The sequence below is a fragment of the Theropithecus gelada genome, chromosome 7b (genome assembly GCF_003255815.1).
Source record: "Theropithecus gelada isolate Dixy chromosome 7b, Tgel_1.0, whole genome shotgun sequence".
Taxonomy (NCBI): Eukaryota; Metazoa; Chordata; class Mammalia; order Primates; family Cercopithecidae; genus Theropithecus; species Theropithecus gelada.
The window spans coordinates 75,662,841-75,689,448 of NC_037675.1; the positions used below are offsets into that span (position 1 = coordinate 75,662,841).

The 26,608-nt window shown below is 46.4% G+C and overlaps 2 protein-coding genes across 2 annotated transcripts in view; both read left to right on the forward strand.

Moving 5' to 3' along the window:
* The window catches only part of VRTN (vertebrae development associated), a 58,345-nt gene that overhangs the window by 15,110 nt on the left and 16,627 nt on the right, over positions 1 to 26,608 (forward strand). The window contains exon 2 of the mRNA XM_025392305.1: positions 19,881 to 20,042. The gene's annotated coding sequence lies outside the window, so the exon portion shown is untranslated. The remainder of the gene's footprint in view (positions 1 to 19,880; positions 20,043 to 26,608) is intronic.
* LOC112628411 (activated RNA polymerase II transcriptional coactivator p15-like) overlaps positions 1 to 26,608 on the forward strand; it is a 45,472-nt gene that overhangs the window by 12,387 nt on the left and 6,477 nt on the right. The window contains exon 4 of the mRNA XM_025391145.1: positions 19,881 to 20,042. Within this exon, the coding sequence (XP_025246930.1) occupies positions 19,881 to 20,042 (162 nt within the window). The remainder of the gene's footprint in view (positions 1 to 19,880; positions 20,043 to 26,608) is intronic.

Consider the following 26,608-nt stretch of genomic DNA (forward strand, 5'->3'; position numbering starts at 1 on the left):
GTTGTCATAAATCAGGGATGCTATTGGCTTCTAGTGGGTGCTACAAAGTATCCTACAATAATGCACGGGACAACTCCCCGTGACAAAGAATTACTTGGTTCAAAATGTCAATAGTGGGCCAGGCGCGGTGGCTCACGCCTCTAATACCAGCACTTTGGGAGGCCAAGGAGAGCAGGTCACCTGAGCTCAGGAGTTCAAGACTAGCCTGGCCAGCATGGTGAAACCCTGTCTCTACTAAATATACAAAAATTAGCTGGGCTTGGTGGCAGGTGCCTGTAATCCCAGCTACTTGGGAGGCTGAGGCATGAGAATCACTTGAACCTGGGAGGTGGAGGTGGCCATGAACAGAGTTCATGCCACTACACTCCAGCCTGGAGGATACAGCGAGACTCTGTCTCCAAAAAAAAAACAAAAACAAAAACCAAAATGTCAATGGTGGCTGGGTACAGTGATTCATGCCTGTAATCCCAGCACTTTTGGAGGCCAACGTGGAGAAATGCTTGAAGCCAGGAGCATTATACCAGCTTGGGCTACAAAGCAAGACCTCATCTCTTTTTTAAATTAGTTGAGCCTGGTAGCAAGCAACTGTAGTCCAGGCTATTAGGGAGGCTGAGGCAAGAGGATCGCTTGAGCCTGGGAGTTGGAGGCTGCAGTGAGCTATGATTGTGCCACTGCATTCCATCCTGGGCAACAGGGTAAGAACCTGTCTCAAAAATAAAATTTAAAAAAAGACAATAGTCCTAAGGTTGAGAGACCTTAGTACTTGCAATAGAGGAAGTGAAAAGTATTAGAGATGTATTCTTTTTAGATGGAGTTTTACTCCTGTCACCCAGGCTGGAGTGCAATGGTGCGATCTCAGCTCACTGCCACCTCTGCCTCCCGGGTTCAAGGGATTCTCCTGTCTCAGCCTCCTGAATAGCTGGGATTACAGACATGCGCCACCACGCCCGGCTAATTTTTGTATTTTTAGTAGAGATGGGGTTTCACCATGCTGGCCAGGCTGGTCTCGAACTCCTGACCTCATGATCCACCCGCCTTGGCCTCCCAAAGCGCTGGGATTACAGGTGTGAGCCATCGTGCCTGGCCAGATCCCGTCTCTTAAATTGAAAAAAAAGAAGACGACGACGACGACGAAGCAAGGGTGGATCAGCTGTATCAAGTGTTCCTGAAAGGCTGTGGGTAAGGATTGAGAATTGCCCACTGGAAATGAATATGAAGTTTATCAGTGGCCTTGACAAGAGCAGGTTCCATGGAGTGGGTTCAGGAGAAACAGGGAGGTGAGAAAATAGAAATGGGAATTACAGACAATTCTTTCAAAGAGTTGTGCCCCAAATGGGGACAGGTAATGTGTCAGTAATAAGAGGAGGATCCAGGATCAAGGATGGAAAGTTGTTACAACACATTTGTAGGCTGCAGGGAAGGTGTAGTAAAGAGAGGAAACTTGTTAATGTTAACCTCTATTTAATACTTACTAAGTAGCAGCTGCATGAGGCATTTTATATAGATTATTTCCTTTAACCTGCACACCCAACCATGAGGAAGAGAATATGATCATCCCGGTTTCACAGAAGACAAAACTGAGGCATGGAAAGGATGGGGTGGGGTACATGGACATGGTCATAGGGCTAGTAAGTGGGGGAACTTGGATGTAACCAGGATGTCTGGCTCCAGAGCCTACATTCTCACTCTCTTTCATTTACTTTTTTTTTTTTTTGAGACAGAGTCTTGCTCTGTTGCTCAGGCTAGAGTGCAGTGGCGTGGTCTCGGCTCACTGCAACTGCCGCCTCCTGGGTTCAAGCGATTCTCCTGCCTTAACCTCCAGAGTAGCTGGGATTACAGGCATGCACCACTACGCCCCACTAAATTTTGTATTTTTAGTAGAGGTGGGGTTTCCCCATGTTAGCCAGGCTGGTCTGAAACTCCTGACCTCAGGTGATTCACCTGCCTCAGCCTCCCAAAGTGTTGGGATTACAGGCATGAGCCACCATGCCCAGATTTTCATTTGCATTTTTAAAATGCATGTTTATTTCATTATTTATTTATGTATTTATTTATTTTTTTGAGACGGAGTCTTCCTTTTGTCCCCCAGGCTGGAGTGCAGTGGTGCGATCTCGGCTTACTGCAACCTCCACCTCCCAGGTTCAAGCAATTTTCCTGCCTCAGCCTACTGAGTAGCTGAGACTACAGGCATGTGCCACCACGCCCAGCTAATTTTTTGTGTTTTTTTTTAGTAGAGATGGGGTTTCACCATGTTGGCCAGGATGGTCTCGATCTCTTGACCTCATGATCCACCTGCCTCGGCCTCCCAAAGTGCCGGGATTACAGGTGTGAGCCACTGCGCCTGGCCCCCCCATATTTTTATTTTTTATTTTTTATTTTTTGAGACAGGGTCTCACTCTGTTGCCCAGGCTGGAGTGCAGTGGCACAATCATGGCTCACTGTAACCTCTTGCCTTCCAGAGCTCAAGCAATCTTCCCATCTCAGCCTCTTGAGTAGCTGGGACCACAGGAGTGCACCATCACGTCCAGCTAATTTTTATGTTTTTTGTAGAGATGGGGTCTCACTGTGTTGCTCAGACAGATCTTGAACTCCTGGGCTCAAGTAATTGTCCTTCCTCAGCCTCCCAAAGTGTTGGGATTACAGGCATGAGCCACTGCACCTGGCCCATTTAAGTTCATTTCTTATTGCAAATTGTAACCACTGTCTAAAATTTATATCTATTATCGTTTGTTCTCCCCTTGGTAGGAAAACACAATTATTGGCCTTTCAAGACTCCACAGAAGCAAATCCCCTAAAATTTGCAATTGACCGCTCCCACTCTGCCCCCTCTGCTTCTGAAGCAAATCCTGTCATAGCCCCTATGGGGCTGTCCAACTCAACACCCCCTGTATTCCTATTGTGTGTGTTTTCTTGTCAGTGTCCTGCAGTGGAACAGAAGCTCCTCAAGGGCTCCGGTTGCCTCCAATTCTCTTTTCTATCCCTGGCTGGCAGGACAAACCTTCAAACAATAAATATCTGTCAAGGAGTTTTATGGATGGATGACTGAATGAATGTAAAAAGGATACTAGGGGCTGGGCACGGTGGCTCACACCTATAATCCCAGCACCTTGGGAGGCCAAGGCAGGCAGATCACCTGAGGTCAGGAGTTTGAAACCAGCGTGGCCAGCATGGTGAAACCCCGTCTCCACAAAAATACAAAAATTAGCCAGGTGTGGTGACATGCGCCTGTAATCTTAGCTACTCGGGAGGCTGAGGCAGGAGAATCACTTGAACCTGGGAGGTGGAGGTTGCAGTGATCTGAGATCTTGCCACTGCACTCCAGCCTGGGAGACAGAGTGAGACTCCGTCTCGAAAAAATAAAAGCATACTAGGAATATTGGAAGCCACAGGACAGCTGAATATGGGCTTCTCCACCTACAAGCTGCATAGAGACAAAAGTACTCTCAAAATTCAAAGTTCAAGAAAAATCCTTGGGGAGTAGGGGTTTGAAGGTGAGGATGCTTGTTAAAAAGTGTAGCTTCCGGCTGGGTGCGGTGGCTCACACCTGTAATCCCAGCACTTTGGGAGGCCGAGGCGGGCGAATCACCTGAGGTTCGAGTTCAAGACCAGCCTGGCCAACGTGGTGAAACCCCATCTCTACTAAAAGCACAAAAATTAGCTGGGTGTGGTGGTGGGCACCTGTAATCCTAGCTACTCAGGAGGCTGAGGCAGGAGAATTGCTTGAACCCGAGAGGTGGAGGCTGCAGTGAGCCAAGGTCACCTTACTGCACTCCAGGCTGGGTGACAGAGCGAAATTCCATCTAAAAAAAAAAAAAACACAATAAAACAAACAAACAAAAAACACCAGTGCAGATTCCTAGGCTTGACCCCCAGAGATTCTGTTCCATATGTCTGAGGTGGAGTCCAAGAGTTAGTACAAGGGGTTTCTTTCCTTTCCAAAGAATTCCATGCAGTACTCCCCAGTCCTCCCACGGGAAGGTCAGGGAATCAGGAGACCTGGATTCTAGGCTACATTCTACTACTTATCATCTGGGAAGGGTTGCCAGATAAAATAAGGCATGCAATATTTGGGACATGCAATGCTAAAAAAGTATTCATTGTTTATATGAAATGCAAATTTAACTGGGCTTCCTATATGTCTGTTTGCTGAATCTGGCAACCTTCCAGCTGGGTGACCTCAGCCAAGCTGCATAACTTCCTAGAGCTTCAGTCTACTTATCTATGAAATGGAGAAATTTGATCTTTCCTTATGGTCCTGAGGATTGAGAGCTTCATGTAAAGTGCTTAACTGCAGTGAATGGCACATGGTAAGTATCCAGTAAATGAGCTATAAGAGGCCAGGCGCGGCGGCTCACGCCTGTAATCCCAGCACTTTGTGAGGCCAAGGCAGGTGGATCACGAGGTCAGGAGTTCGAGACCAGCCTGACCAATATGGTGAAACCTCATCTCTACTAAAAATACAAAAAATCAGCCAGGCGAGGTGGCGGGCGCCTCTAGTCCCAGCTACTCGGGAGGCTGAGGCAGGAGAATCGCTTGAACCCGGGAGGCAGAGGTTGCAGTGAGCTGAGATGGCACCACTGCACTCCAGCCTGAGTGAGACTCCACCTCAAAAAAAAAAAAAAAAAAAGAATTAAAGACATTTATTTTAATTTTAATCTCTCTTACAGCATTAAAATGGAATTCATCAAGTAAGATTTACATATACTTCTCAGAAATGCATCTTAGGCCAGTCTGTCTGGCAGCTGGCTGAGATGTTGAGATATGGACAGCCTGAGGCAGTCCTGGGCCCCAAAGTGAGGGTTAATGGGGGACATTTAAATTCTCATTCAGGCCGGGTGTGGTAGCTCAAGCCTGTAAGCCCAGCACTTTGGGAGGCCAAGACAGGATGCTCACTTGAGCCCGGTAGTTTGAGGCCAGCGTACGTAACATGGCGAGACCCTGTCTCTACCAAAAACACAAAAATTAGCCGGGCGTGGTGGCGCATGCCTATGGTCCCAGCTACTCAGGTGGCTGAGGTGGGAGGATGGCTTGAGCCTGGGAGGTGGAGGTTGCAGTGAGTTGAGATCTTGCCACTGCACTCCAGCCTGGGAGACAGAGTGAGACCCCATCTCAAAAAACTAATAATTAATAAATAAATAAATACATTCTCATTCAGACACTGATTTCTTAATCAGATTTTAGAGTTTCCCCAAATAAACAAATCAGCTGGGGGGGGAAAAAAAAAAAAAAAGAGTGTGATCCTTCCAGAAACCAGTAGGGGGGAGTGTGTGCATTTTGGGATAAAACTAAAATACTACAGGATTCAAACAGCCCTGGCTGCAGGTTTTCCACATCTGGGGAACAATGGAAGGCCTAATAAAGTCTTGGGTAGTGCACTGGTCAAGGCGAGGGTCAGTGTGGACCCCAAAATGCTGAGAAAATCAGTCTATACAGGAACAGCGCCTGTGGTCCATCTGTGAGAGGATGTTGTGGAAAATGAGAAACTAATGCAGATTTGGGAATATGGTATATAGAAGGAAAAAGAGACTTTGTATGTTGAAAGACACCAAAAAGACAAAAGCAAGTGACAAACCAAGAGAGAAAAATTGCAAATCGTATATGACAAAGAATTACAAAATGTATAAAGCTGTCCCACCAAGAGATGAACACAGGTAATTTATGTAAGAAATAAGAACTATAGCCGGGCGCAGTGGCTCACGCTTGTAATCCCAGCACTTTGGGAGGCCAAGGCGGGCGGATCACAAGGTCAGGAGATCGAGACCACGGTGAAACCCCGCCTCTACTAAAAATATAAAAAAAAATTAGCCGGGCGCGGTGGCGGGCGCCTGTAGTCCCAGCTACTCAGGAGGCTGAGGCAGGAGAATGGTGAGAACCTGGGAGGTGGAGCTTGCAGTGAGCTGAGATTGCGCCACTGTACTCCAGCCTGGGCGGCAGAGTGAGACTCCGTCTCAAAAAAAAAAAAAAAAAAAAAAAGAAATAAGCACTATAAATAGGCCGGGCATGGTGGCTCACGACTGTTACCCCAGCACTTTGGGAGGCCAAGGCAGGAGGATCTCTTGAGCCCAAAAGTTTGAGAACACCTGGGCAACATAGTGGGACCCCTGTCTATCAGGAGTCCCAGCTACTCAGGAGGCTGAGGCAGGAGGATTGCTTGATCCCAGGAGTTGGAAGCTGCAGTGACCCATGATTGCACGACTGTACTCCAGTCTGGGCTAAACAGAGTGAGACCCTGTTTCAAAATAAAAAAAGAAAAAAAAAAGAAAAAAGAGGAAAGAAATATAAATACCTAATAAGCATACATTAAAAAGATTAATTTCTTTAGCAACAAGGAAATACAAATGAAAACACTGCAGGGGCTTTCTGCCTTATTTTTCTGTGCTTATTGTCCATTGAGCGCCTGTTCTGTGCCAGGCATTGTGCAAAGAGCTTTCTAGACATCAACTCAGCATTTAATGTGTACAAAAATTCTAAGAAGTGGGAACAAACGTTATCCTCATTTTACCTAAAGAATGCGGCTCTGAAAGGTTAGTAACTTGCCTGGAGTTTATCCAGCTGGGAAGGGCAAGCAGGGTTCGGACCCACGTTTGTGTGATTCCAAGTCCTCCCCATACTGATTTATCTGGGATCTCAACTGATATGTCCAAGCAGCATCTAGTGCTGGAATATAGTGCTTTGGAGAAGGCCCTGGAAGCTGTGAGCCCCAAGCAGCCAAAGAGGAACAGAAAAGAAAGAAAGAAAGAAAGAAACAAAACCTCAGAAAATCAGACAGCAATGGAAGTGGTCCTGGGGAAGCAGGGTGTTTTGGCAGAGCATAGAAAATGGGAATTTGGGGACGAGAGATGGGGGTTTGGAACGCCAGTTGGGGGCTAGAGGAAACAGTTCGTGGCACATTCTAAGCAGGCTGGGGTCTGGCTGGCTTGAATGTTCACAGCCCTGGAGGATGGAAGCTGAGGAATCTGTTTGTCATCCACTGCATGCTGAGCTGCCATTCTCATATCTAAACCTTCCAGCCCAAGTCCCTCATTCCCTCCCTCCTTCTCGCACCTGCTGGCAGCAGGGGCTCCAATGAATGGACAAGTTCCGTGAATTCTTGCCCCTTCCCCCACCTTTTACATAGCCAAGCCCTGGAACAAAAGGCGCCCTGAGTCTGGGGCCCCTTCCCTGGACTCCTGCCAGCTCCAGGGAGTGCTAGACAGCTGGAGCCGTGCTCCACACCACACCATTTACATCTTTTACAGCCTTCCCACCCCATGCTCCTCTCTCCCCACTCATGGCCATGGCCACAGGCCCACTGGACCCCAGGACACTCCTCCTGGTTCCCTGGGGAGTTGCCGTGACACAGATAGGCGGGGCAGCAGGATATGGGTGTGTGGTTCACATCCTAGAATCCAGGGCTAAAGGTGTAGATCCTTTGTCTAGGACAATCTATCCCACCCACCAAGCAGCAGCAATGGGAAGCTCCTTGCCTGTCACTTTGTGCTCCTGATTTGAGGCGCCACAGGTGGCTGTCCTGTAGGATTTGGGATCCTCTTTCCTAGGTGGTTCCCTATCACCTTGGATTAGGTATCCACCTAGTGGTTTTATCCACTGATAGGTGCTCACTATTTATTGAGCACCTATTGTGTGCTCGGAACAATGGTAGGTGCAATGCATCTGTTTCCTCATTTAATCCTTACCACAGCCCAAGGTGAAATATATATGGACCCAGAGGCTCGCCCCAAGGCTCCTCGGGTCAGCTGGTCCACAGTAGTGACAGGATGTGAATCCAGATCTTCCCCACCTGCCACCTTGAGTAGGAATCTGAGGACCAACTGGGTAACTCTTCCCTCAAACTCTCTTGCACAGTCTGCGCTGTTTAGGACTCTCACAAATTACAGGAGCCATCCTATGATCCTGCCCTTTCCTGATCCGCAGGGATGGCCCCACCCGGGCTCCCCTTCCTCCCAGGCAGCCTCCTAAAGTCCACATTTTGTTTCAAATGCCTGTAGAGCAGGACAGGCCAGGAAAAGGGGCAGTTATACCTTCCCTTGGTGAGAGGCCCTCTCAAGACACAGACCTGGCTTTGGTTTGCTGCTCTGAGATTCCTCCTTCCTCTTTTGCAAGCCTTGCCCTTCTGGACTGGGCCTAGTTTCAGACAACATGAGCACTGGTTGATTTTATTATTATTATTATTATTATTATTATTATTATTATTATTATTATTATTTGAGATGGAGTCTCACTCTGTTGCCCAGGCAGGAGTGCAGTGAATGGTGTGATCTCAGCTCACTGCAACCTACGCCTCCTGGGTTCAAGTAATTCTCTTGCCTCAACCTCCCGAGGAGCTGGGACTACAGGTTCCCACCAACACGCCTGGTTAATTTTTGTCTTTTTAGTAGAGACAGGGTTTCACCATGTTGACTGGGTTGGTCTCAAACCCCTGGCATCAGATGATCCACCCGCCTCAGCGTCCCAAAGTGCTGGGATTACAGGCATGAGCCACTGCACCTGGCCCTTGTGGTGATCTTGTCCTGGAAGAGATTGGGGAGAAGGGAAGGCGTGAGCCACCACATCCAGCTAGCAATGGTTGATTTTAATTGGTATATTCCACCTCTTCTGAGAGCCTCCCGAAGTACCTCCAACTTCCTGGGTTATGGGCCAATATATCAAAAGGTACCCTGCAGGGTGAGGACGGAAGACCCTGTGTCCTGGCCACCTCCTGCCTCAGAGAAGCCATGGTAGAGCTGTCAGAGGTGGCCATGGTTTCCATCAGCCCAGCCAGAGCTCTGTCTCGAGAGCCCAGTGGATTTCTGTAGTCCCTTGAAGGGCTCAAAACCAAGTTCAGCCACAACAATAATCCCATATACGTACCCAATGAATGATATCACGAAGTGCTGCCTTCAATTACCCGAAAATAAAAATATATACATATAGATGTGTCTACAGATTGTTTTTTTGACCAAGCAATTCTACTTGGTGAGTCTTACAGGAAGGAACATTTGCACAACATACACACATTTGTTTAATGCAACACTGTTTCTAATAGTGAAAAACTGGAAAAAGTCAAAGATTCAGTTGCAAAGGATTGCTTAAATAAATTATAGGCCGGGCGCGGTGGCTCAACCCTGTAATCCCAGCACTTTGGGAGGCCGAGGCGGGTGGATCACGAGGTCAGGAGATCGAGACCACCCTGGCTAACATGGTGAAACCCCGTCTCTACTAAAAATACAAAAAACTAGCCGGGCGTGGTGGCGGGCGCCTGTAGTCCCAGCTACTCGGAGGCTGAGGCAGGAGAATGGCGTAAACCCGGGAGGCGGAGCTTGCAGTGAGCCGAGATCGCGCCACTGCACTCCAGCCTGGGTGACACAGCGAGACTCCGTCTCAAAAAAAAAAAAAAAAAAAAAAAAAAAAAAAAATTATAATACCTCCCTACAATAAAATATTCTACAGCTGTTAAAAAAAACGAGGTAATTTTATACTGACAAGGAAAGAGATCCATGACGTGCTGCATGGTTAAAAAGAGTAAGTTATTGGCCAGGTGCTGTGGCTCATGTCTGTCATCCCAGCACTTTGGGAGACCGAGGAGGGTGGATCACCTGAGGTTGGGAGTTCCAGACCAGCCTGACCAACATGGAGAAACCCTGTCTCTACTAAAAAAAAAAACAAAAACAAAACAAAACAAAAAAACCAAATTAGCTGGGTGTGGTGGCACATACTTGTAATCCCAGCTACTCGGGAGGCTGAGGCAGGAGAATCTCTTGAACCCGGGAGGCGAAGGTTGCAGTGAGCCAAGATCATGCCACTGCACTCCAGCCTGGGTGACAGAGCAAAACTCCGTCTCAAAAATAAAAAAAATAAAAAAAATAAGAAACAGGGTCTCTGTCACCCAGGCTGGCCTGCAGTGACACCTTCCAGGGCTCTGGTGATCCTCCTAGCTCAGCTTCCCAAGTAGCTGGGACTACAGACGCGTGCCACCACGAATAGCTAATTTTTTTTTTTTTTTTTTTGTAGACATGAGGTTTTGCTATGTTGCCCTGGCTGGTCTTGAACTCCTGGGCTCAAGAATTGGTCCACCTTGGCCGGGTGTGGTGGCTCACGCCTGTAATCCCAGCACTTTAGGAGGCTGAGGTGGGCGGATCATGAGGTCAGGAGATCAAGACCATCCTGGCTAACAAGGTGAAACCCCGTCTCTACTAAAAATACAAAAATTAGCTGGGCTCGGTGGTGGGCCCCTGTGGTCCCAGTCAGCCTCCTAAAGTAGTCCCAGTTGCTGGGGAGGCTGAGGCAGGAGAATGGCGTGAACCCGGGAGGCTGAGCTTGCAGTGAGCCGAGACTGTGCCACTGCACTCCAGCCTGGGCAACAGAGCGAGACTCCATCTCAAAAAATAAATAAATAAATAAAAATTAAAAAAATAAAAAAAGAATTGTCCAACTTTGGGTCCCCAAAGTGCTGGGATTCTAGGTGTGAGCCATAGTGCCTGGCCTATGGAAGCATTTTTTTTTTTTTTTTTTTTTTGAGACGGAGTCTCGCTCTGTCACCCAGGCTGGAGTGCAGTGGCACGATCTTGGCTCACTACAACCTCTGCCTCCCGGGTTCAAGCAATTCTCCTGCCTCAGACTCCCGAGTAGCTGGGACTACAGGTGTGCACTACCACGCCCGGCTAATTTTTGTATTTTTAATAGAGATGGAGTTTCACCATGTTGGCCAAGCTGGTTTCGAACTCCTGACTTCAAGTGATCTACCCACCTCGGCCTCCCAAAGTGCTGGGATTACAGGCATGAGCCATCGCGCTCGGGGTTTTTGTTTTGTTTTGTTTTGGTTTTTTTTGAGACGGAGCGGTGGCATGATCTCAGCTCATTGCAATCTCAGTCTCCTGAGTAGCTGGGATTACAGGCACGTGTTACCATGCCCAGCTAATTATTTTGTATTTTTTAGTAGAGACGGGGTTTCACTATGCCAGACTAGTCTTGAACTCTTGACCTCAAGTGATCGGCCTGCCTCGGCCTCCCAAGTGCTAGGATTACAGGTGTGAGCTACTGTGCCGGGCCTGGAAGGCATTTTTTAAATCTCCCCAGGTGTTTCCCATGGGCAGCCAAGTTGAGAAACACTTCTAAAGAAACAGAAGGAAGGAAAGGTTGATTTGGAAAGGAAAGTGAGATGATACTCAGTTTGTTCTATGTGAAAACTAAACAGATACTACTTGCCCTGCTCTTTCTGGGGGAAAAAAGTAAAGGGCCCAGGGTGGCCTTGAAGTACTACTAGACTTACGTAAGCACTGAGTTAGTTGAAGTATAGCCTTTAGCAGTATCAAACTTTTTTTCTTTTCGAGACAGAGTTTCGCTCTTGTTGCCCAGGCTGGCATGCAATGGTGCGATCTCGGCTTACTGCAACCTCCACCTCCCAGGTTCAAGTGATACTCCTGCCTCAGCCTCCCTAGTAGCTGGGATTACAGTCATGTGCCACCACGCCTGGCTAATTTTGTATTTTTGGTAGAGATGGGGTTTCTCCATGTTGGTCAGACTGGTTTCCAACTCCCAACCTCAGGTGATCCGCCCGCCTTGGCCTCCCAAAGTGCTGGGATTACAGGCGTGAGCCACTGCGCCCGGCAGCAGTATCAGACTTTCTGACTACACTTGAGGCATTCTAGAAGTTGACCACTTGACTTTAGCAGATCAAGTCTGCAAGAGCAGAAAGAAGGGAAAGAACCCATGTTGTTGCCTCATTCTGAAGGGCAAGAACCACCTCCTCATTGGTAAAACAGGAGCATGAATAAAACACAAGTCTGCGCTGGGTGCAGTGGCTTGCACTTGTAATCCCAACACTTTGGGAGGCCGAGGTGGGCGGATCACGAGGTTAGGAGATCGAGACCATCCTGGCTAATACGGTGAAACCCCCGTCTCTACTAAAAAAAAAAAACAAGAAAAATTAGCCAGACTGGAGGACACGGTGAGACTCTGTCTCAAAAACCAACCAACCAACCAACCAACCACAAGTCTGGGCCGGGTGCGGTGGCTCATGCCTGTAATCCCAGCACTTTGGGAGGCAGAGGAGGGTGGCCCACCTGAGGTCAGGAGTTCCAGACCAGCCCAGAAAACATGGTGAAACTCCATCTCTACTAAAAACAGAAAAAATTAGCCAGGCATGGTAGCAGGCGCCTATAATCCCAGCTACTCGGGAGGCTGAGGTAGAAGAATTGCTTGAACCCAGGAGGCAGAGGTTGCAGTGAGCCAAGATTGCACCATTGCACTCCAGCCTGGGCAACAAGAGCAAAAGTCCATCTAAAACAGAAAGAAACATATGTGTAAACAAAAAAGAAAACACACATCTGCACAGTGCCTGATACAGTAGAAGTCCTCAATAAGTTCTAGCTTATTCATTTCAGGAATGGAGGGAGCTTAGAGGTAATCTTAGTGCCTGCAGAATACTAGATGTGCACACATTACATTGTGTGAGACATGTGAAATCTTCACAACATGCCTTTCATGCAGACATTGACATCCTTATTTTACAGATTAATTTAACTAGGTTAGTATCATGTCAGAAGCTAGAAGTAAAAGCCCAGTTTTGTTCAATTCCAAATTCTGTACTTTGTTCACCACACTCTGTCACTTCTTAGGGACACTTGGGGTGGGAAATTAACTGTGATTAGGTCCCTCATTTTCAGGCTTACCCTACATATGCCTCCAAAGGAAGGGAGCATGTGGCTGAAGTTACCTGGGATTACTTCGCTTAGAGATGATAGGACACCTTAAAAGACTATATGCCCATATGTAGTTCTGGAAGGGCCTGAAGTTGAAGCCACACCCCGGGGAAAAAAAAAAGGAAGGTTCCCTCTCTGAGCCCCAAGGGGAAATGTTAGGGGTTTTGGATCTTTGTTCTGTATTGTAGATAAATTTGCACAGAGGACCCCTCTCAAACCTACCCACTCCCAACCCCAAAGCTTCCATTTCCTCCTCCCTCAAAGCAACTACTGCTTACCTGGCTTTCACGCCTGTGTTTTCTGGCCTGGCAGGGCAAGTTTACCTTTCCCCCTCTGGAGGATTGACTCCTACTCTGTTTTTTTTTTTTTTTTTTTTGAGACAGAGTTTCTCTCTTGTTGCCCAGGCTGGAGTGCAATGGCGCGATCTCGGCTCACTGCAACCTCCACCTCCCAGGTTCAAGCGATTCTCCTGCCTCAGCCTCCTGAGCAGCTGGGATTACAGGTATGTGCCACCATACTCAGCTAATATTTTTGTATTTTTGGTAGAGACGGGTTTCTCCGTGTTGGTCAGGCTGGTCTGGAACTCCCGACCTCAGGTGATCCGCCCTCCTCGGCCTCCCAAAGTGCTGGGATTACAAGCCTGATACCATGCCTGGCCTCCTAATCTGTGTTTTTTTTTTTTTCTTCTTCTTCACTTCCTTTAACAACCAGTGCCCTTGGGCATTGTCCTGTCAACTCTTTTTACCCCTTTTCACATTGCTTGAATCGAACATTCACAAACAGGGATTTCTTGAGCACCCACTCGGACCCAGCAGTGTGAGTGGCACATCAATCCTACAGAGACTGTCATGCATCTTCCATTGCTTCCTCCTCTTGAAATATTTGATCTCCCATGCCACCTTCTTCTGGAAACTTTCCTGGGTCTCAGATCCTCAGTGTCCTCATGGCATTCAGACACGTCTGTTACGCGGCTTCCCATATTCTATTCTTGGGTTGTGGTTATTTGGATGCGTGTTTCCCCAGCTAGATTTCTTTGAAGGGAGAAATCACATTCTTTGTCTTTGTATTCTTCAAATGCCTAACACAGTGCCTGGCACATCAAAAAACTGTTTATAGGCCGGGCATGGTGGCTCATGCCTGTAATCCCAGCGCTTTGGGAGGCCAAGGCGGGTGGATTACCTGAGGTCGGGAGTTCCAGACCAGCCTGACCAACATGGAGAAACCCCGTCTCTACTAAAAATATAAAATTAGCCGGGCATGGTGGCACATGCCTGTAATCCCAGCTACTCAGGAGACTAAGGCAGGAGAATCACTTGAACCCAGAAGGCAGAGGTTGCAGTGAGCTGAGATCGTGCCATTGCACTCCAGCCTGGGCAACAAGAGCAAAACTCTGTCTCAAAAAAAAAAAAAAAAAAAAAAGTATATATGTATATATACACACACACACATATACACACATATATATTTATAGCTGACTGGGTGCAGTGGCTCATGCCTGTAATCCCAGCACTTTGGGAGGCTGAGGCTGGCACATCACTTGAGGCCAAGAGTAAGCGACCAGCCTGGCCAACATGGTGAAACCTCATTTGTACTAAAAAAAAAATAGAAAAATTAGCTGGGCATGGTCATGGGCACCTGTAATTCCAGCCACTCTGGAGGCCGAGGCACAAGAATTGCTTGAACCAAGGAGACAGAGGTTGCAGTGAGCTGAGATAGCGCCACTGCACTCCATCCTGGGCAACCGAGTGAGACTCTGCTTCAACAAATAAATAAATAAATAAATAAATAAAAATGTCTATAACTGTTTGTTTATACTTTCCAGAAAAGAATTTGAAGTACCTTACTAAAAATACGTAAAGAATAGCAGAAACAGGGCTGAAGAAAAACAAGGGTAAGGAGGCCAGGCACACTTGTAACTCCAGTGCTTAGGGAGACTGAGGCAGGAAGATCACTTGGACCCAGGAGTTGGAGACTGGCCTGGGAAAGATAGTGAGACCCTGTCTCTACAAAAAAAGAGAAGCCGGGTGTGGTGGCTCACGCCTGTAATCCCAGCACTTTGGGAGGCCAAGGCGGGTGGATTACTTGAGGTCAGGGGTTCGAGACCAACCTGACCAACATGGTGAAACTCTCTCTACTAAAAATACAAAAATTAACTGGGTGTGGTGGCATGCGCCTGTAATCCCAGTTACTTAGGAGGCTGAGGCAAGAGAACTGCTTGAACCCAGGAGGTGGAGGTTGCAGTGAGCCGAGATCACGCCATTTCATTCCAGCCTGGGCGACAGAGCGAGACTCTGTCTCAAAAAAAAGAGGTGGGAGGATCACTTGAACCCAGGAGATCAAGGCTGCAGTGAACCAAGATCATACCATTGTACTCCAGCCTGGGACAAAGTGAGACCCTGTCTCAAAAAAGGAAAAAAGAAAAGCAAAGGTAAGGAAATCATTGAGTAAGAGTGAATAACAATAAAACAATAGGACGGGCCTGGTGGCTTACACCTGTAATCCCAGCACTTTGGGAGGCCGAGGCAGGCCTGAGGTCAGGAGTTCAAGACCAGCCTGACCAACATGGTAAAACCCCGTCTCTACTAAAAATACAAAAATTAGCCAGGCATGGTGGCACATGCCTGTAATTCTAGCTACTCAGGAGGCTGAGGTAGGAGAATCGCTTGAACCCAAGAGGTGGAGGTTGTGGTGAGCCAAGATTGCACTGTTGCACTCCACTGGGCGACAGAGCAAGACTGTCTCAAAAATAAATAAATAAAACAACATAAACAACATTTGAGTGTTCACTACATGTTCACTACATTGTTTTATTTATTTATTTATTTTTGAGACGAAGTTTTACTCTGTCACCCAGGCTGGAGCACAGTGGCCGGATCTCAGCTCACTGCAAGCTCCACCCCCCGGGTTTACGCCATTCTCCTGCCTCAGCCTCCCAAGTAACTGGGACTACAGGCGCCCGCCACCTCGCCCGGCTAGTTTTTTGTATTTTTCAGTAGAGACGGGGTTTCACCATGTTAGCCAGGATGGTCTCCATCTCCTGACCTCGTGATCCGCCCGTCTCGGCCTCCCAAAGTGCTGGGATTACAGGCTTGAGCCACCGCGCCCGGCCACTGCATTGTTTTAGTTGCTTTACATGCACCATTTTATTTAATCTTCATAATGATTCTGTGAGGTTACTAGAGTTATAATCACCATTTCACAGATGAGGGAACTGAGGCACAGAGAGGTTAAGCAACTTGCCCAAGGTCACACAAGCACTAAGTGGCTCACCCAGGCAATGTGGTTCCAGAAGCTATGCTCATTACCAAAGCCCTCAGAATGTGAATGTTAGGCATTCTATGCGCACATCTGGTTTGTGGTTTGGCTCTGAGGTTCCTGGAAGCCAAAGTCAAGAAGGAAAGGTATTAATGATAGAAGTTCATTAAAAACAATAAACCTAGGCTGGGCACAGTGGCTCACACCTGTAATACCAGTACTTTGAGAGTCTGAGGCGGGCGGATTGCTTGAGCTCATGAGTTCAAGACTAGCCTGGGCAACATGGTGAAACCCCATCTCTAACAAAAACACAAAAAATTACCCAGTCATGGTGGTGGGTGCCTGTAGTCCCAGCTACTAGGGAGGCTGAGGTGGGAGAATCAATTGAGCCCAGGAGGCAGAGGTTGCAGTGAGCTGAGATTGCACCACTGCCCTCCAGTCTGGGTGACAGAGCAAGACTCCATCTCAAACAAACAATAAACCAATTGCTGGGGAGAAACAGCTTTTTGTGACCTTGAGTCTGAGATAACTCATAAAGAAGATACTGTTTTCCAAATTTTATAGGTTAACATTCCATGAGCAAAATGGTTAAACTTCCCAATTTAGGTGTATTTCTTTTTTTTTTTTTTGAGACGGAGTCTCGCTCTGTTGCCCAGGCTGGAGTGCAGTGGCGCGATCTCTGCTCACTGCAAGCTCCGCCTCCTGGGTTTACACCATTCTCCTGCCTCAGCATCCTGAGTAGCTGGGACTACAGGCGCCCGCCACTGCACCCGGCTAATTTTTTGTATTTTTAGTAGAGATGGGATTTCACCATGGTCTCGATCTCCTGACCTCGTGATCCACCTGCCTTGGTCTCCCAAAGTGCTGGGATTACAGGTGTGAGCCACTGCTCCTGGCCTTATAGGGGTATTTCTTTATAAATGATATGTATGCACTAATATATTATGTGCCTTGTAAAACACAAATGTAGAAATGGAAAAGAATGAAAGAAAATATATAATCTACATGGAAGTTCTTCTGAGAATCATCTTGCATACTCCCAGGTACATGCAGCCCACCTCTGAGCTCCTTGGTACAGAGGGTGGGTCTGTGGATTGGATTCTGGCAGTAGACAATAGTAGCAGTCTTCACATCACCATTGAATAACTTGAAGAATACAAAGACAAAGAATATGATTCCTGCCTTCAAAGAAATCTAGTAGTGGAGACCTGCATCCAAATAACCATAACACAAAGGCCAGGCGCAGTGGCTCACATCTGTAATCCCAGCATTTTGGGAGGCCGAGGAAGGTGGATCACTTGAGGTCAGAAGTTTGAGACCAGCCTGGTCAACATGGTGAAACCTTGTCTCTACTAAAAATATAAAATTAGCCGGGTGTGGTGGTGCATGCCTGTAATCCCAGCTACTAGGGAGGCTGAGACAGGAGAATTACTTGAACCTGGGAGGTGGAGGGTGCAGTGAGCTGACATCATGCCACTGCACTCCGGTCTGGGTGACAGAGCAAGAAAGAACAACCATAACCGGATAATAGAATATGGAAAACCATGTAGCAAACGCATCCAATAACCCTCAGTGGAGATCCAAAGCATGACACAGAAAAAGCAATTCAGTGACAGTAGGTCTAGAGGTGTCAACATAAATGTGGTCCAAGTGCGTACCTCTGATTGGGTAGTTTGATCTAATCACTATTTTAAAATATGACTAATATTAATCGAGCGTTTTGAGTATGGTAGTCACTGTACTAAATGCCTGACTTGTATTTCTTCATTTAATCCTTATCACAGTCCTGTAAAGAACTTATATTATTCTATCAACATTTTACAGATGAGGGAATTAAGGCTCAGAGAGGTTAACTGGTTCATGCAGTACAGCTGGGATTTAAACCCATGTTTATTCAACTCTAAAGCCAGTGATTTTCATTGCCATTCTATACAGGCTCAGAAATTTTCAATATAGGTGGCCTTAAGCAGTTTCTCCCCTTTTACAGATGTTCTATTTTTTTTTTTTTTTTTTGTGAGACAGGGTCTTGCTCTGTTGCCCAGGCTGAAGTGCAGTGGTGTGGTCTTGGCTTACTGCAACCTCCACCTCTTAGGTTCAAGCAATTCTCCTGCCATAGCTCCCCAAGTAGCTGGGATTACAGACATGAACCACCAGGCCCAGCTAATTTTTGTATCTTTAGTAGAGATGGGGTTTCACCACGTTGACCAGGCTGGTTTCAAACTTCTGACCTCAAGCGATCTGCCTGCCTCAGCTTCCCAAAGTGCTGGTATTACAGGTGTGAGCCACTGCGCCCAGCCTCAGATCTTCTTTATTTACAAAAAGAATTTTCATTCTTATGGCAAAAATGCAAACAAAACTGAAGTGTGCAAGGTAAAAAAGCCGGCCAGGTGCGGTGGCTCACACCTATAATCCCAGCACTTTGGGAGGCAGAGGCAGGCAGATCACCTGAGGTCGGGAGTTTGAGACCAGTCTGGTGAACATGGTGAAACCCTGTCTCTATTAAAAATACAAAATTAGCTGGGCATGGTGGTGCATGCCTGTAATCCCAGCTACTCATGAGGCTGAGGCAGGAGAATTGCTTGAACCTGGGAGGCAGAGGTTGCGGTTAGCCGAGATTCCACCATTGCACTCCAGCCTGGGCAACAAGAGTGAAACTCTGTCTCCAAAACAAAAAAAAACAGCCTCTTTCCACAAACCTCCTCTCCAGGGTTTTCCATTAGTTTGCTCCATTTATAGTCTTCCAGACTTCTTTCTACTCACTAAATACACACACACACACACGTATATAGTAGATAGATTTTTGCAAAAGTGGATTCATAAGATTTATTTAACTCTGAAATCCCACTTTAATTTGGCTATATTTCTGGGTTAGTTCCCATAGATCTATTCACACATCAGTAGTGGGTAATATAATTGACTTAAAATGTTCCCTTCTGGTGAATCACTTGAACCCGGGAGGCGGGGGTTGCGGTGAGCCGAGATCGCGCCATTGCACTCCAATGTGGGCAACGAGAGCGAAACTCCATCTCAAAAAAAAAAAAAAGTTTCCTCTTGGTAATTCTTTTCACTGTTTTCCTCTAGGTGACTCTAGAGGATTGTCCTTTTTCTTTCTCTCCTCTTTTTCTCCTCTCTTCTTACCCCTTTGGCTTTAGATCTTATCTAGATGTTAACAACTCCCACACTTATTTCACTCTTACCTGAACATTTTGTAATCTTCTGTATTTTGAATTTACTTTGAGTTGGGTTTATGCCTATTCAGAACATACTGTCCTTGAAGCATGTATTTTTGTATTTGCTTGTACTGATGAAAAGAAACTCTGGGCCAGGTGCGATGCCTCTCATCCCAGCACTTTAAGAGACTGAGGTGGGTGGATTACTTGAGGTCAGGAGTTTGAGACTAGTCAGTGAACATGGTGAGACCCCGTCTCTACTAAAAATACAAAAATTAGCTGGGCATGGTGGCACATGACTGTAGTCCCAGCTACTTGGGAGGCTGAGGCAGGAGAATTGCTTGAACCTGGGAGGGAGGCGGAGGTTGTAATGAGCTGAGATCGTGCCACTTTAGTCTAGCTGGGTGACAGAGTGAGACCCTGTCTCAAAAAAAAGAAAAAAAAAAAAAAGAAACTCTGGAAGGAAACTAATAAAGGTGGTTGCCTGTGTGTGGTAATGGGGGATGAAAGGAGTTGGGAGTAAACTAAGCCCAAAGATACCAGACCTGAGAGGAAGAGCAGGGTGATTGGGAGATCCTGAATTTGGCCTTGTGGTCTTGTTTCCTCTTCATGGATGAAATAGAGAGGGCTGAAGAAATGCAACAAACTTGGAGGGGGAGGACCACAAGCCCTGGAAACTGCTTCAGGGCCAGCTGTTCCCCTAGTGGGTACCTGTGCCTGTTTCCTTGGGGTGGGAGAACGGCTGAGTTATTGACAAACCTTCTTCCCTCGCCAGGTAAGTTTCCTGAGGACAGCTGCTCTGTGAAGCCCATTGCCCCAAGGGCACCTATCAAAGACCCTGCAAACAAGCAGATGGTAATCCAGATGACCGATGACATTGCCCATCCCCGGTACCTGGGCTGCCTGCTTTTCCCCGAAGTGGGAGCCTGGCTTGCAGGTAAGTGTCCTTCCCCCTTGCTCCTTTAAAGTGATACTTCACTCCTCAAAGAAAATATTTCATCTTTTTATTGTAATAGTTATTAAACACACCCAAAATGAAAAATGGTATAATGAACCACTCAGAATAAACAGTATAATGAACTCCTGATCCAAAAAGTATCACATTGTGCCATATATATTCTTTTTTTTCCTGATTAAAAAAAATCAAATCCCTGATGTTTTATTCCTAAATTCTCAAATGTATGTCTAAATGGTTAGAACATTTTCATATGTAACCATCATACTGTTCTCACTCTTAACAAATTTAACATTAACTGCTTCTTATACTCTAATATCCAATCTATACCCACTCCTAACAAATTTCACATTAATTGCTTCTTATACTCTAATATCCAATCTATACTCACACTTACCCCTAAGTGAAATGACTTACAGCCGTGCATAATGTTAGATTGGAGTTGCAAATGACCAGAGAAGCCAGCATCAGCCTGACAGCCCTCTTAGCACAGATCTCTGAGAACCACCAGTACCCAAGAGTGAGGGGCTCAAGAAATACTTCTTCCTTTCCACAGTAATAGCAAGTCATGGTAGCTCTCATTATGAGCTCTTACCATTGAGAACTTGCTATGCACCTTTCTGTGCTGACTGGAAGACTGCATTCACTCTTTGTATGTCTTCCACAGAGCTGAGTATAATGCCTACACAGAGTAGATGTTTAACAAATGGTAATTTGTTTTTTGTTTTAGAGATAGAATCTTGCTCTGTTGCCCAGGCTGGAGTGGAGTGGCACAATCACAGCTCACTGAAGCCTCAAACTCCTAGGCTCTAGTGATCCTCCCGCTTCAGCCTCCTGAGTAGCTCGGACTATAGTTGCATGCCATCACATTCAGCTAATTATTTTTATTTATTTATTTTTATTTTTGAGATCGAGTCTCACTCTGTTGCCCAGGCTGGAGTGCAGTGGCATGATGTCAGCTCACTGCAACCTCCGCCTCCTGGGTTCAAGCAATTCTTGTGCTTCAGCCTCCTGAGTAGCTGGGACTACAGGTGTGAGCCACCATGCCCGGCTAATTTTTAGATTTTTAGTAAAGATGAGGTTTCACCATGTTGGCCAGGTTGCTCTCGAACTCCTGACCTCAGGTGATCTGCCTGACTTGGACTCCCAAAGTGCTGGGATTACAAGAGTGAGCCACCATGCCCAGCCATTTGTTTCTTTTCTTTTCTTTTTTTTTGAGACAGGGTCTTACTAGGGTGCCCAGGTTGACTTTGAACCCCGGGCCTCAAGTGTTCCTCTTGCTTCAGATCCTCCTAGCTTCAGCAGCTAGGATTACAGGTGTGAACCACTAATTGTAATTTGAATTGACAATCATATTTCCCTGGTTTTATTTCCTCAGGGACAAGTAGTGATATGGCTGTTTTATCAGATCATTTCATTGACCCTGTAAAGTAGATATCACTTGCCCCATTTCACAGATGAGGAAACTGAGGGTCAGGCTTGTTTAAAGTTCCATAACTAGGAAGTAGGGGAGCTGAGATTCAATTCTGGTTGCTCTGACTCCAGAGTCTGAGTGGTCACCCACCTCTTGGTAATCACCAAGGGACTCTGGTCGGGGAGTAAAGGTCTCAGTCCTGGTTAGAGGCAAAGAGAGGGTAAAGGAGAAGGGTGGAGGAGGGGGAGAAAAAAAGGAAGGAGAAAGAAAGAACAAAAGAAAAAGAAACCAGGGCCGGGCACGGTGGCTCAAGCCTGTAATCCTAGCACTTTGGGAGGCCGAGACGGGCAGATCACGAGGTCAGGAGATCGAGACTAACCTGGCTAACACGGTGAAACCCCATCTCTACTAAAAAATACAAAAAACTAGCCGGGCGAGGTGGCAGGCGCCTGTAGTCCCAGCTACTTGGGAGGCTGAGGCAGGAGAATGGCGTAAACCCAGGAGGCGGAGCTTGCAGTGAGCTGAGATCTGGCCACTGCACCCCAGCCTGGGCGACAGAGCGAGACTCCGTCTCAAAAAAAAAAAAAAAAGAAACCAGGGTGGGCATGGTGGCTCATGTCTGTAATCCCAACACTTTGGGGGCCAAGGTGGTGGGAGGATCACTTCAGCCCAGGAGTTCTAGACCAGCCTGGGAAAAATAGTGAGACACCATCTCTACAAAACATAAGAAAAAAATTCACTGGGCATGGTGGCACATGCCTGTAGTCCCAGCTACTTGGGAGGCTGAGGTGGAAGGATCGATTGAGCCCAGGATTTTGAGGCTGCAGTGAGCTATGATTGCACTACTGCATTCCAACCTGGGTAACAGAGCAAGACCCTGTCTCAAAAAAAAGAAAATAAAAGAAGCTAGGAGAATATGATGTCATGAAAGTAAGACTAGAAGCAATTGGATTTAAGGCCTTTGTGTATAGTGAATACAATAGGTTGCAGAACGAATGAGAAGCCTTTTCTTTTTTTTGAGATGGAGTCTCACTCTGTTGCCCACGCTGGAGTGCAGTGGCACAATCTCGGCTCACTGCAACCTCTGCCTCCTGGGTCCAAGCAATTCTCTTGCCTCAGCCTTCCCAATAGCTGGGAATACAGGTGTGTGCCACCACACCCAACTGATTTTTGTATTTTTAGTAGACACAGGGTTTCACCATATTGGTCAGGCTGGTCTTGAACTCCTGACAGGTGATCCGCCTACCTCGGCCTCCCAAAGTGCTGGGATTATAGGCGTGAGCCACCACGCCCGGCCTACAGATGGATGAATTCTTTAAATCTCTGTAGAAAGAAGGTGAGTAGGGAAAGAGTAACTGAATAGCAGCACTGTTTACTGAGCATTTCATGATTAGACCTGTGCTAAGAATTTCACAGTTTTTCCATTTAATCCTCACAGCAACCTCTCTGGGGTTGTTACCATCATTTTCTAAGTGAGAAATTAGATCTGGGGAGGCCAGGTAATTTGCCCCGTGTCGCACGGGGCAGAGCTGGAATACTGACCCTGTCATACTCCAAAATTTAGACTCTTCACCACCCAATCAATGTCCTAGTCAACACAGGACTTGCTTTTAATAGCTGATGCAAGTTCAGGTGAACCACCACTTACACAACCCCTGGAAAGCTGTCCATTTAAACATAAACATGGTTAATTACTTCTCTTATTATTTAAAGGAAGCTTTTCTACTGCATATCTCTTTATTTATTTATTTATTTATTTATTTATTTATTTATTTATTTTTGAGACGGAGTCTCGCCCAGGCTGGAGTGCAGTGGCCGGATCTCTGCTCACTGCAAGCTCCGCCTCCCGGGTTCACGCCATTCTCCGGCCTCAGCCTCCCGAGTAGCTGGGACTACAGGCGCCCGCCATCTCGCCCGGCTATTTTTTGTATTTCTTAGTAGAGACGGGGTTTCACTGTGTTCGCCAGGATGGTCTCGATCTCCTGACCTCGTGATCCGCCCATCTCGGCCTCCCAAAGTGCTGGGATTACAGGCTTGAGCCACCGCGCCCGGCCTATTTATTTATTTTGAGACAGAGTTTTGCTCTTGTTGCCCAGGCTGGAGTACAATGGCACCTTCTTGGTTCACTGCAACCTCCGCTTCCCGGGTTCAAGTGATTCTCCTGCCTCAGCCTCCAGGCTAGCTGGGATTACAGGCGCCCAGCACCATGCCCAGCTAGTTTTTGTATTTTTAGTAGAGATGGGCTTTCACCATGTTGGCCAGGCTGGTCTCGAACTCCTGACCTCAGGTGATCCACATGCCTTGGCCTCCCAAAGTGCTGGGATTACAGGCGTGAGCCACCACACCTGGCCGCATGTCTCTTTATAAGTGAAGGATTACCCCCAACTCCTCTGCTTCTGAAATCTGAATTTGGTTCAAAGCAAGGTACATATTAACTAAAGATGTCTACTTGTGGAAGCTGGTTTAGTTATTGCTGGGAAACTGGGATTTTGGTGTTTGAACACCTTAATAACCAGGCCCTTAATTTTGTGACATCTCATCTTGACAGTTTAAATAAAAGGAAATTAAAATTTACCAAATCCAAAATCCATTAAAGAAAAGACAGATATGTCAGTCTAGGAGTTTGAGATCAGCCTGGGTGTGGTATGCTCCTGCTCCTCAGGAGGCAGAGGCAGAGGCAGAAGAATCCCTTGAACTCAGGAGTTCGAGGCTGCAATGAGCTGTGATTACACTAGTGCACTCCAGCCTGGGTGACAGAGCAAGACCTTGCTTCGGAAAAAGAAAAAAAGAGACAAGACAGATTTGTACCATATCTGTTTGGACTGTGGTTCAAAGTCCAACTAGGAACCACAAATTCAGAAAAAATATTTCTAATTCCCGTCATCAACCAAGGACTGTCTTAATATATCCTACATTTATTTCTGAGGGCTTGTGCAAAATAAAACTATGTATGTATGTGTATGTACATGTATATGTACATACATATGCACACACACACATATACAAATGTGTATATATGTATATGTGTGTATATATGTATACGTGTGTATATGTGCATACACATGTGAATGTATTTGTGTATGTGTGCGCATATATGTGTACATATATATACACACTGTACAAAGCTCTGACAAATCAATAAGAAAAAGGGCTATAATCCAATAGCAAAATGGGCATAGGATATTCAAAAGAAAAAACATAAATGGCTTTTTTTTTTTCCTTGAGACAGGGTCTCACTCTGTCACGCAGACTGGATTGCAGTGGTGTAATCATAGCTCACTACAACCTTGAACTCCTCAGCCTCCCAAGTATTTGGGACCACAGGCGCATGCCACTACACCTGGCTAATTGTTTCTTTTCTACTTTTGTGGAGACAGGGTCTCACTGTCTTGCTTAGGCTGGTGTTGAACTCCTGGGCTCAAGTCCTCCTGCCTTGACATCCCAAAGTCCTGGGATTACAGGTGTGAGCCACCACACCAGTCTAAAAGGCTCTTACATATATGAAAAATGCTCTTTTATCATAATTAAAAAATGTAAATTAAAACTATACTGAGAAAAACAACAACAACAAAAAGCTATACTGAGGGAATAATTTTTCACTTATTAGATTGGCAAAGATTATAAAACACTTTGATAACACATTATACTGACAGGGTGGGGAAATTGTACTCTCATACTGTTTTTGGGAAAGAAATTTGGTATAACTTTTTTTTTTTTTTGAGACAGAATCTTGCTCTGGAGTCATGCTGGAGTGCAGTGGTGCGATCTTGGCTAACTGCAAACTCTACCTTCCAGGTTCAAGCGATTCCCCTGCCTCAATCGCCCAAGTGGCTGGGATTACAGGCACATGCCGCCATACCCAGCTAATTTTTGTAATTTTTGTAGAGACAGAGTTTCACCATGTTGGCCAGGCTGATCTCAAACTCCTGACCTCAGGTGATCCATCCGCCTCAGCCTCCCAAAGTACTGGGATTAGAGGTGTGAACCACCGTGCCTGGCTGGCCTGGTATAACTTCTAAGTGGGGAAATTTGCAAGATCTATACAAATTACTATTACACATACAATTTGAAGGTACAGCTATACTTGTACATGTGGAAAATTATGCATGTACAAGCTTACCCACCGTAGCGGGGTTTAATCAGCACAAGATGGAAATGACCTTCATGTTCATCAGAAGACTGGATCCATAAAGCACACCCATGCATTACATGGAGTTCATGCTGTCTCTGCTAAAATAGAAGCCACCAGCCACATGTGGCTGTGCAGTATTTGAAATGTGGCTAATCCCAATTGAGATGTGCTTTAAGTGTAAAATGCACGCCAGATTTTGAAGACTTGGTATAAAAAAGGAATGTAAAACATCTCATTAATAATTTTTTTTTTTGTTTTAAAGATGGAGTCTCACTCTGTCACCAGGTTGGAGTACAGTGGCGTGATCTTGGCTCACTGCAACCTCCGCCTCCCAGGTTCAAGTGATTCTCCTGCCTCAGCCTCCTGAGTAGCTGGGATTACTGGTGCGTGCCACCATGCCTGGCTAATTTTGTATTTTTAGTAGAGACAGGGTTTCACTATGTTGGCCAGGCTGGTCTCGAATTCCTAACCTCAGGCGATCCACCCGCCTCAGTCTCCCAAAGTGTGGGGATTACAGGCGTGAGCCACTGCATCCAGCCAATTTTTTTTTTTTTGAGATGGAGTTTCACTCTTATTGCCCAAGCTGGAGTGTGATGGCATGACCTCGGCTCACTGCAACATCTGCCTCCTAGGTTCAAGTGATTCTCCTGCCTCAGCCTCCTGAGTAGCTGGGATTACAGGCATGCGCCACCATGCCTGGCTAATTTTTGTAATTTTAGTAGAGTTGGGGTTTCACCATGTTGGCCAGACTGGTCTTGAACTCCTGACCTGAAGTGATCCACCACCTCAGCCTCCCAAAGTGTGAGGATTACAGGTGTTAACCACTGCGCCTGGCAAAATGATATTTCGATATTGAGTTCCTGTCAAAATGGTATATTGTTTTAAAAGAAAATGTATTGTTAATTCATTGCCAATACCTTGGCTCATGCTTGTAATTCCAGTACTTTGGGAGGCTGAGGCGGGAGGATCACGTAAATCCAGGAGTTTGAAACTAGCCTCAGC